At 39.9% G+C, this 12,247-nt stretch overlaps 1 protein-coding gene across 1 annotated transcript in view; it reads right to left on the bottom strand.

The window, feature by feature from the left end:
- The window catches only part of aclya (ATP citrate lyase a), a 35,583-nt gene that overhangs the window by 16,684 nt on the left and 6,652 nt on the right, over positions 1–12,247 (bottom strand). The window contains exons 2-5 of the mRNA XM_088331317.1: positions 11,955–12,118; positions 7,947–8,069; positions 4,838–4,900; positions 3,440–3,630 (exon numbers count right to left, since the gene is read on the bottom strand). Coding sequence (XP_088187443.1) covers positions 3,440–3,630; positions 4,838–4,900; positions 7,947–8,069; positions 11,955–12,113 — 536 coding nt within the window. The 5' untranslated portion in view covers positions 12,114–12,118. The remainder of the gene's footprint in view (positions 1–3,439; positions 3,631–4,837; positions 4,901–7,946; positions 8,070–11,954; positions 12,119–12,247) is intronic.

Consider the following 12,247-nt stretch of genomic DNA (forward strand, 5'->3'; position numbering starts at 1 on the left):
CGAGTGCGGGCCGACTATTCAGCCTGGCATTCTTTGAACAGTCTTTTGTGAATTCACCCTCCGTGAGAGGTTCGCAGTACTTGGCGATCAGTGTAGAAACCTCGTAGCTCGTCTTTGTAGCATTTTTATTTGGCTTGTAGTGTCTTGTGAAAAAGCGTATCTGTGCCATAAAACAGCTTCCAGTTGCTTCACCTTTTCAAAGCGTTAAGTTTCCAGTTAAATTTTTGTAGTCAGCATGTTTTTTCTAGCAGTGCCTCTTGATATTATATTCTTTGAAAACAGCCACAGTTTTTTGGCAAGACGTTGTTGCTTCGGATTTCGGTGAAAAATAACTCTAATTTCCACATTTCCTGTAAGCGGCGGCCTTCAGTCAACTTTCCTTTTTTGTAAAATTACAGTTGCCATGTAGCAAATTGGGTATGCTAAAAAAGCTAAGGGCAATGTGGCCATAGGCCTACTGCCATCATCTGTTAAAATGTTTAAAAAAAATGTTTTACAATCGTACTTTATACTACGGTCAACATTACATATTACATATTATTAATTTTAGGACAGTGGCCGCGGGACAGTAAATATTTGATCACGGGCTGTAACTGGCCCCCGGGCCGGACATTGGACATGGCTGATTAGGGCAATGGTTCTTATCCTGGGTTCAATCGAGCCCTAGGGGTTCAGTGACGGGCTTTGTAAATACTTGTTTCAGGCAATGAAATGAAGTCAAGTCAAGTCAAATCATTTTTATTTGTATAGCCCTTAATCACAATTAGTCTCTAAGGGCTTCACAAGTTATTACATATAAGAAGTTTAGGTTATTCGAATGCTATAGAGTAGAAGTGAGTTTTAATGAAATAAAATGATCTGCATTTATATAGCGCTTTTCAAGTCAAGACTTCCCAAAGCGCTTTACATTGTGCATCACATTTCCCAATAGCGGCCGTGCAGCCATGTGAGGCGCGAACCTGCTTATTGGGGGTATTAGGGGTTCAGTGTCTAACCCAAGGACACTTCGACATGTAACACAGAGGAGCCGGGATTCGAACTGCGATCTCTTGATCCCAAGACGAGGGCTCTACCTCCTGAGCCACTGCCGTCCCAATCAGTTGTTAGAGCAGAGGTTCTAAAGCTGGGTTCAAACAAACCCTAAGAGTTCCGTTAGTCAGTCTCAGGGGTTCAGTGGAACCTCTGCCGTGGAGGTCAAGACACACCGACTCATCATGTCAATACGCAAGTGCCCAAAGGTAAATGACCTCAGATTCCACTTTCAATTGAAACAATCCACAACAGAGGACATGTGTAACAATGTTTTTGCTCAAGTAGTCGTAAATTTGAGAGAAAAACAACATATCTTGGAATAGTCATTTTACCTCTGAAAAGTGATTGGTCCCGGGGACTCGCATGCTCAAAAATCTATGGGTCCCAACAGAGATCTATGGGTCCCCAAAATTGAATGTTATCGAGGTTGAAATTGTTAATCGGCGAAAAATATATAAATAAATATAAAAATCTATATATTCATTCAGTTTTAATCATCACACTTAATTGGTAATACAAAGCAGTTATCACTTCAGATTTTTTTGTTCACAAAAATATTGTACATTGTACAAAATAATATTGCTGAAGTATTAGTCTATATATTCATGCAGTTTTAATCACTTCATATTTTTCAGTTCATATATTCTTTGTGGTTTGCGTTCCCGCCACAGTTGTAATGCCTTCTCAAGGTCCAATTGCAACAACGGAATTTCCATAGCTAATTTGTGGTTTTCATTGTCGGTGTGCCGATCCAATGTGCTTTTCTGAAAGTTCGGATTGGGAAATGATTAATGCAATCTAGTTTTTTTTGTCACGTTGGGTGCACGCATCACAGAACATGTAGCCTCCATTATCATCCTCCTCATAGTGTAACCAGGAATATAATAGAGTCTAGTTTGGCAGAAATGTCCTTTTCTTGCTAGGAGTATTCTTTTGTTTATCTATCGTCGAATCGTTCGCTTCAAAACACATCTTTTCCTTGCCTTCACAGTCTTCTGAAGAATTTCTCCGCGGTTTTTTCGTGCCGGAATTATTGCCGTTGTTACCACTTTCTGTATTATGTTTTGACTTATTACCGACACTGAAGAAATTACCAATTTTTTGTTGATATGCACCTAATACCAACTGTTTTCATGGAGGCATACTTCTTTCACTAGACAACCACCAAAACAATGACGTCATCTCGAAGCAACGAGATCTCGTTTGCCGAGATCGGCGCGAGACCAAAACAACAATGGCTAATCTGCCTGACGAAAGGTTTGGAGTGCGGCAAATCTTTGTTGAAAAAAAAAAAAAAAAGTAATCGGGTAATAATGACACTTTGGTGTCAAAAACGTTGCGTCCTGGGGACGCACGTTGATTTGACACATGCGTCCCCAGCAAAAAGGATGCGTCTAGGACGCAGGCAAACAAGAACTCTGAGTCAAGTCAAGTCATGTTTATTTGTATAGCTCTGTATAGTCAATTTTACACGGTATATGCGCAGATGAAACTGGTGGGGTTCGCTAGCTCCTTCAGGGTTAAGAACCACTGTGTTACGGTTAAAGTTTGGGTCTAGGAATGCTGAGTTTCTTCAGTAGAATTGAAAAACAAAACTTACGTGCGCGTGTATGTGTGTTCTGTCAATGTCAGCCAAGACAGTGAAGTGCAGCCGTAATCAGAGTGCTGGACAGATGGACAAGGCAAGGGGAGAGTGGTGGATGGGGTGGTGGGCTGGGGTGATGTGCTGCATCACAGCCATCAAAATAAATGGACGTGCTGTGAATACACTGTGGCCTTGAAGGAAGGCTTGGGGGTGGAGTTAGATGGGGAATATAAAGCTGAGGAGAGAGTTTGTCATTTGGCTAATGGAAACCACTTGCACCCCACCCCCACCATTCCATGCTTATGAACGTCACAGTGCTTCTTCTATGAGCAAGCGGCTCCAATACTGGCTTACTTGCCAAACTAAAACCCCAGAATACTACTGGAGTGGATGTCCATATACCTTAGTTGATAATTACAATTGTCTTTCCGTCTTTGTCAGTATTCTTGGCTTTTGTTTATGATCAGTACACCAACTTTAATAGCACGACACTGTCCTTTTTCGTGTATATCAGTGTATTGGCAATGACTCCATGATCGTGGGATTGTTGAAGGATTTTGATTTTGTGTCTTCCGAAACACCATATTGTTACCCCATGTATTTGTTTCACACGTCTCTAGGAAAAACACAAAAACATTTCTTGTAACAGAATGAAAGAGACAGTCTCAAAAGAAAGATTTTTTTCACTGCTTTAGCAAGGCACTCAATGACCCAATTTCACCTAAGAGATACACACAGTGACTGAGTGTAACAAGAAAGGCTTGCACTGCTGTAATAGTGCAAAAGTGAGCATTCCAACTTCTGGAACGACCAGTAACTCACAGCCTTTTGTCGTTGGGGACGTGGGCAAGCAGTTGCTTGCTCACTGAGCTCTCACTGATCTTCTCGTCCACACCAACCAGAAGCTTCATGGCCTTAGCGTCCACGTCACCTACGTCCACACCTCCTTCGTGGTGGAACAATATGTAGTCGCCCTCTCGGGTGGCATAAATGCACACATAGAACTCCTCCTCCTGGATGTCATAAGCACCAGTGATAAGAAATTTTAGAGTTTTAAAACGGTATGTGCGATAACTAACAAAGTATTATGTTTTATGTGTGTGTCAGCATAAGAACCAATGATACCAAATAATTTGTAATTGGGAGATGTATTTAATTTAAGAAGAACAAATATCCAAATAAATCCTATAGATCAGTTTTCGGCAACAACTGGACCGTGGACCAGTGCTAGGCTGTTGGTAGTTTCGTCCTGGGGCGCACACAAAAAAATAAGTTTTTACCCATTGTTGTTTTACTGGCCATGCTATGTTTTAGACTGAACTAGAACTGGGGCTTTGAGGTGGTACATTTAAATTTAAATCAGTGTGGTACGCGAAGGAGGGCGCAGTTGCCCGTCAGGCAGTGCAACTGTCTCGTTTGAAAAAAGGATTTCCACTCGCCGAAGATACCATGAAGGATGAAACTATCCAAACTGTTGCGCTGATAACCAATCAGCGTGGAGAATAGCCAATTATGTCAAGCCAAAACATTAACAAACCGCAATGGAAAAACTTTTGGCAACAAAGTTTGAGGATGCATGGATCCATAAGTCAAGAACACAACATAGAGACCAAATAACACCACCAGGCTTTTCGCAGGAATGGTTATGTTTTATGTTTCTTACTTGGCACCTGGATTGACGTGACGTTTTGAGTTAAACGTTACAATAGTGGCCAGAGTGTGTTGTTATTGGAAACCCGGGTTCAGTTCCAACTACCGGCCTGATGTGGAATTTGCATGTTTGCCCCGTGCACTCGGGTTTCCTCAAAACATAGCTGGGATGGGCCCAGCACTACAGCAACCCTCGTCATGAGAAGCGTTTCGGAAAATTAAAGAATGTGATATTACAGGGTCATCTAAAATGTTGCACATGACTATACAGTGGATTTACGCTCATTGTCATTATTAATGTTATTAAATGTTATAATTGTTATTATTATCATTATTACTTTAGAAAAAAGTACAAACATGTTTAATGCAACCCTTGGGCAGGGCCGTGAAAATCAGAGAATGGGCTGGTCCGTGGTAAAGAAAAGTTTGCTGGCCACTGGTATAAATGCAAGTAATTCATGAGGCCCTTACTTTATTGCACCTTATCCTGCCTTTGATATCAGTAAACACATTCGATGAATCATATTCTTGACCTGTTGTTACACTCCTAATAATGAAACCAACAATTACCTGCTTGTGTGTGACAAAGGGTTCGATGAGGAAGTTCTTGAGAACACCTTTGGCTTTCCCTACCTGAGGATGAACCCAAAATTACAAGTTGCACATTATCAACAAAAATGAGACTAGATAGCATGTCACAACTTTTCTGTTGCTCCCTTATTTTAATTCTAGCCATTCGTGAGTTACACTGTTGCCAAAGAAAGAGCAGGAACTTATGTCAAGGAGTCAAGCATTGTAACAATACATTACTGTATTTACAAATCATTTGGATTGTACCAGTAATCTAGTCCATTGTTTCTCAATTGGTGGGTTGGGACCCAAAAGTGGGTTGCGGACCTGTTTTTGGTAGGTCGCGTGCCTTTCACTTGGCAAAATAATGCTAAGAAAACAACAAAAAAACTGAGGGTCAATTACATTCTTTAGTAGTATATAGTGATAATCAGAAACACCCGCCGTTTTCACGCCACATAAAAAAATGCTAAAGTTTATTTACGCATGTTAAGCATGGCCAACCGCAAGTACAACCAAGAATATATGATATATGGATTTAATATTTTGAAGACAAACGTTTAATATTTCATTCAAGATGCAGCTAATTGAGCTTTATCAGGATTATTATTACTTGAAGTCGTCTTTGTTTTGCTGGTCATTTCGTATTTGGAAAAAAGTTGAATATATCGAACCATCTCTGCTTCAAACTGAGCAATTCTTATACATACATTTGAGGAGTGGGATTTTTTTCAGTATATGGGTAGCAGCTTGTCATTAGGGTAATTACGCAAGTGTAGAGCTACAGATTCCTGAGAAAATGTCGTTCTTTCTTGCTCCGGGCGGAAGGCGAGCGAAGGGAGCACTCTCATTTGGACGGGCTGTCACCATGTTTGTGCTGAAAGGCCAACAGGCAGCGCTTATGACAAGGGACTAGCAGAGAGCAGTCAGCCGGAGAGAAAATAGAACAATGAGAGAGGGTTGCCATTTTGAGGGGTGCAGAATAAAAGAAGGTTGAGAATACAGGTGGGAATTTTGCATGCCTTAGCTATGGATCTGAATACGATGAAAAATGTTTCTGCTATTAACGTGGGTTACAATATGTGCAAACCAGTAGAAAAGAATATTTGGGAGAATAAAAATATAGACAACAGAATGTGATACAGCTGGGTGACATGGACAAAATATTCAATCTATCTCTCAGTCAGTCTGGACATGTATATGCTACTTGATTTTAAACAATTACCCTAGAGAATGAAAAAATATTTAAATACATTTATTTAATTGAAAATAGATACTGTACTAAATATTTTAAATCAGGTTTAATTGATGGCTAATAGTCAGATCTTGTGCAAATAATACTTATCCAAAACTAGTTTTACCAAATGCCCAAAATAACTCGTTAGAAACTATTGTTTGACAATTAGCAGCAGATTTGAATAATTAAAATTAAACTATGTATATTGTTATCCTTGATTCCACAATTTTAGATTGACCATTTTCAAAAAGATGAATTAATTAAAATACTTAATTTAATGGCAAAGCCTTATCGTGAGTTTGGACAAGCGTCCAGACCAACTTCTCAAATGTGTTCAGTTAAAAAAAAAGTCCAAACAATCATTTATCAGTTGAGGAGCCTCTGATTAACCCCAAAATAAATACTGTATCCCCGATCATGCTATTTATAGAATTTTCACGATCATGCTGTTTTTTAATCAATTTCAAAACTGCTTGAGAAAATATTTTGTGAATTCCAAGTAGTCAGGGCCTTACACACCAGATCCAGTTGCCTTAAAGGGATATATTATAGCATTTAGCTCTTTATAGAGATGAAAAAAACAATATTGATTTGAATACTGAGCAAAAATATATACACAAGCTTAAAAACATGATTTTTTAAAAATCTATTTTATTATTTATTTCACAATACATAGGCCGCACTTAGAGTAGAGGTAAGATCTTAAGGCCGAGCGGACCTGAAATTTTGCTAGTGTCGGGCCTAAAATGTCAATCATTAGGTTCGGGTTCAGGACAGGCCAGGCCAGGCTTCCCTCTTGCAGATTTGTTTCTATTCATCCACTAGTCATTGTTTTTTGTTTCTTTTCATCTGTGGGGGATCCGCGCGATGGATTCAGTCCTCCTCTCGCGCAACACACCCTGCATCGGCGTACTCAGCGGCGGCACCGTCTGACCCAGAGAAGCGGATGTGGTGTCGCCCAAAATCACCTCTACTTGTCCTGAGTCCTCACAAATACTACAGAAATTCTGATTTGCTTCGGGCTCCGGGTCTCAAATTAAGTCAATTGATCTGACTGGATTAGGCTAGATTTTTTTAGAAGAAGAAGAATAGAAGAAGAATAGAATAGGCTTGATTTTAGCACAAACCGAGGGAGCTGGCCTGATTATTTGCCATCTTACAGCTACGGGTACCCAAACACTCAAAAACCTTTTGCTAGAGTGATGGAGAAGTCGGACAAGGCTGGGCAGGTAAATTAAAAGTAAAACATTGCAGTTAGGTCTCTGCGTCTCCGTAGTTGGTTTTCTTCATTGCGCTTTATAGCAATCCTTGTTTTGTTTTTTCATCTTGTTCACATCTGTCGGCCACCCGTGTGGTATTAATTGAGTGACTTTAACCATTATAAACAAAGACGATTAATATAGTCCCGATGCTTTGATTCATTAGCAAAGGATCAATCTAGTTACTTAGCTTTGATTGGTTAGCAGAATTAACCACAGTGTGCAATTACCCGGATCTACTGCAATACGTTTACTTTTTTTACAACCTAATCGGCTGAAGCGTAGTAGCTTTATTCATCCTACTTTGCGTCTCCACGCTTGTCATGTTATAAGTGATGGAATACAGACATTCACACACACCCGCACTAACACACAGTTTGGCATTTTTATGATGCTTGGGAGCTTGAAGAAGCTTCTTCTTGGTATATGAGGAAAGACAGCTTTAGAAAACGGATGTTGTAAGTTGAAGGCTGATAGACTACAGGTTGGACTAAAAATGTAGCTCGTTTCACTATGTATGCAGCAGTAGAACAGGGTAAAAATTGGAGCAAGGAAGGAGAAAAAAAGCAGAGAGTGGAGTCATTGTCTTAAGTGCACTCAGTTGATGACGTACCGTCGTCTGCTTCATGAGGCGGGTCTTCAGCCATTCCTTGACACCATTTAGGTCCAGGTTGACGCCAACCAGGCCCAGTTTGCCCCGTCTCTTGATCAGCTGGTCTGGCTTCACTACCAACCTCTGTAGAAGACGTCAAATGCTGTTCATTATCACTCATAAGTAGGGTTGTGAGAATGTTGTTTTAATGTATTTATTATATAAACTGTTTGTGTGTCTGTTCACCAAAGAATAGAGGGAATAAGTTTAGATGTAACAACCATCTTTCACAGGAAGTCAGGTGAGTTACCCAAGATGTGAAAAATTCCAAGAAAGCAGACTGAACACTCTTGGTTATTTTGACCAGGCAATTTTCCCAAAAAGACTTTCCACTCTCAGAGGCCAGAACAAAATTGAATATTGACACCATCTTTAATTGGTAGTCATATACGTTACCCCAGATGTGAAAACTGCGGCAAAACAGCAAATATGGCATTTTTGGTTTCGCTGAATAAGTGGCTTTCCCAGCAGGACATTCGACTCTCCCAGGCAAGAACAAATTGGGCCAGGATCACAATCTTTCACAAGCAATTAGGTTTATCACTCTAGAGGAGACTCATTCAACGCGGGTGTTGCTCTAATGGTACATACTCATTGTAGTTGCCCTTTTCTTAACATTTTTAAAAGGTAATCTGATAATAAAATGTAAATACAACACATCAAAATGAGGTTCTTCAGTCCAAAACCTTTGAAAAGTGAATCGGGTAATAAAATGTTAAACACAATCCAAGTGACTATCATTTGACCAACACCTTACAACTCAAACCACATAACTTTTCAAAAGACCCCAAAAACTCAAATTGCATTAACAAAGAACGAGTCATTAACTACATCATAAGAATTACCATAAAGCAGGTTATATGCAGTCTTCAATAAATGCCTCACCTGTAATGTACCGTAAATTCCAGACTATAAGCCGCTACTTTTTTCCCCAAACTTTCAACCCTGCGGCTTATTTCAGTGATGCGGCCAATTTATTTAAGCGGCGCTCGAGTACAAAAGGTAAGATTTAGACCGGTGGTATATATGCGCTGAAGAAGACTGCAATTTCTTGGCTGGTGCACAAATTAAGTTAGCGTAAACATACCCTCATCATGCAAAATGCAAAAAGAAAGGCACATGAAGCAGCTTTCAAGCTAAAAGCAATCGAGCAGTCCGATAAAGAAGGGAACAGAGCTACTGCACGTAAACTTTATCAGACCCGTTTACTGTGTTGCGAGCGTGTTTTGGAATAAGGGAGCGTGGGACGACGTCTATATGACAAAGTTTCTTTCCGACACTGAGGAAGATGACTTTGATGGCTTCAGTTCTAAGGAGGAAGATGAGGACGGTTTACCGTGATTTTTACAAGTACGGTATGTTTTTTAACAGACCCGTTTACTGTGTTGCGAGCGTGTTGCCACCATTAACTGCCCTGTCACAGGCACCGTTTGGGATGAAAGTTATATTATTATTATTAAAGCTTTGGAAACTCTCGGTGCACTGTCTTTCTTTATAAATATGTGTAACTATGTATAATATGTATTTGCGACTGTATATTTTAGTAATGTATTTTTTTGTATTTATTTTAGAAACTTATTCCGATATGTTTTGCACGGGCGAATGAGAGGAGGGGCAGAGCAAACGCGGGCTGACGGGTAGTGGAGTAAAGGTGAGACGTGTTTGTGGACGCGGCGGACAATAGTGGATATATATATTTTCCCACCCTTACCTTTGGAAATATACACTTTTTTCCTTGGATTACTTTCAACGGGACCCAGACTCTGCAGGTCTGCATCAAACCTTAAGTACCGGTATCATTTTCCGTTCATTTTCCCGGCTGTGATTTATGGACTGTGTACTTTAATGAAGGACATTCAGTTTCAATCGCGGGACTTAAAGTCGGATTTAGGTTAATTTTGTGTTTGTGTTACATTTTTCAATGTGGGCGCATGCGGCTTATATACAGGTGCGGCTTGTGTAAGTACAAAATTGGTTTTCCTCTTGAATTGTGGTGGGTGTGGCTCATAATCAGGTGCGCTCTATAGTCCGGAATTTTTGGTAGTCAGGTGCGCTCTATAGTCTGGAATTTTTGGTAGTCGTTTTATGGTAATATTCTCGATTAGCATTGATTAAGTATGTTATATATATTTTATTTTTTTTATAGGGCACCGTAAAATTCAGAACTATAGGGTGCACACGATTATAAGCAACACCCAGGACATTTTTAAAAGAAAAAACATTTTGTACATACATAAGGCACACCTGACTATAAGTGTGCCCACATTGAAACATGAAATATTTACAAAGAAAGACAGTTCACAGAAAGTGTTTTAATAATATACGGTACCTTTCCGCCAGCGTGCTGAAAGCGTGATAAACAAATATGTGTCTAAGATGTCACCAGTCACTGAAATACCCCATGCCACGTATCATTGGATAACTGAGACTTTTGGGATCCAAAATTTAGAACAATACTCAGGAGAGAATCATCACCGTCAGTCTGAAACAAGATACGCGAAAACTATAAAGCCTGCGTAATTCACCATTAGGTCCACTGGCAAAATTCAACTTCTTTGACTGTCAGCGAAAATGGCTTTGTTACATCAAGGACAATCCATAAAATCTAACCATGGAAAATATGTTTTCCAAAACACACGATAATGCCGGCAGATGAATAGAAATCAGCCTTTAAAATTTCTGCATTATTGAACGTTTCTTTTTGTAATCAGTTTGTTTTGCAACATTATTTTCGGAAACCGGTCTTATGAGTCGGTTTAAACCATAAACCGACTTATAAAATGATTCCCAATATGGTAGTGAGCGCTCCCTTTCGATTGACACCTTTTCTATGATGTTTATGCTAGTTATATTCATGCACAAAGTACGAAGTTACATTAGACTTGCATCTTCCTTGACCAATATATTCCATCTGTCTCACTCTTACCTTTACTGCTGGGGCGCATAAATTAGCCGAATCATTGCATAAGCCGCAGGGTTGAAAGCTTGGGAAAAAAATTGTGGCTTATAGTTCGAATTTTACGAATATTGGTTGGGTGTATCCTTGTACAACATTGGAAACCATGCATGGGTGAGTAACAAGCCAACAGTAGATCAACATCAGGTGTGCAAATAAGAGTCAACGCCCAGCAAAGATCCAAATGGTATGTGCATTTGTCGTAAAATAAAGAAGTACATTACCCAATTTGTTAAGACAGGCAAGCAGGAAATCACACATTTACAAAGTAAATAAATTAGCAAAAAAAGTAAAAAAAAATGGAGACCAAATATAGAAAAGGGGAAAAATCCATTATTTGGGCATAATTGCTTGTATAATATTGCAGGTGTTAAGAAATAGTAAGAGGAAAACCTTAAAAAACAAGCAAGGTCCCTATTGACTGAACAGGATTGTGCCACCCATCACTGACAAAGGACAAGAAGCCGCTCTTCCTCCCACTACCCAGCGAATGACTTATGACAGTGGAGCCATTACTATCTGGGCCCTCGCCAGTGATAAAGATGAAGAAGAGGAGGGGGAGGAAGGTAAGACACGAGAGACTGTGAAAGTTAATGCAATTTCCTAATCAATGCTGGCACTGCACATCTCTTGCCCTCCTTTTCCATATCTGCCCTCGCCATCACAATCATACTTTAGATCTAATTCAATTGACGTTCTGTCAAATACGTTGTCATTCCTTATGGGAATTCTAAAAAGCCACAACCCCCAAAAAGCTGCTTGAATGCAAATTTGTGAGTATGCCAAGGTCACTGTACAAATGGTGTAAATGTAATTGCTATATGACTGAGAATGGCATTACTTGTTTTGCCACAACAGAAGAATTCCAGTGAAACCTGGTTAAAAAAAGAAGAGTGCACCCTGCAGTCCATGACGTCAGTAAAATAGATTTATGCTTGATGAAGTGTTTTCCCTCCCCTTGGAAAAAGAATAACAGTAAAATCCTTCAAATGAATTCAACTAATCATCCAAACCTCCGTGAGAAGCCAGGGGTGCTTCAGCGCCAGACGGTCCAGGTCTGTCTCAGGGGTGACGTTAGCATAGCGGAACCGGTTTTGGACTGTTGCTGAGGTGCTGATATGCTTATAGAGAAACTCCTTGCCCGTCTGCTCAGAGATGGCTTTGGCGGACATGGCAGCTACATTGCACAGAGAGCAATAGGATGGATGAATACAAGGCAGCTTTAGTGAGGAGAGTAGACGAAATGTAATCAACCACGGCTACTCTGTACTAATAACTTAAGAGGCAATTATTTAGCACTCAGGTT

The sequence above is a fragment of the Urocampus carinirostris genome, chromosome 1 (genome assembly GCF_059441175.1).
Source record: "Urocampus carinirostris isolate Australia breed hairy pipefish chromosome 1, RoL_Ucar_1.0, whole genome shotgun sequence".
In the NCBI taxonomy this organism is placed as follows: Eukaryota; Metazoa; Chordata; class Actinopteri; order Syngnathiformes; family Syngnathidae; genus Urocampus; species Urocampus carinirostris.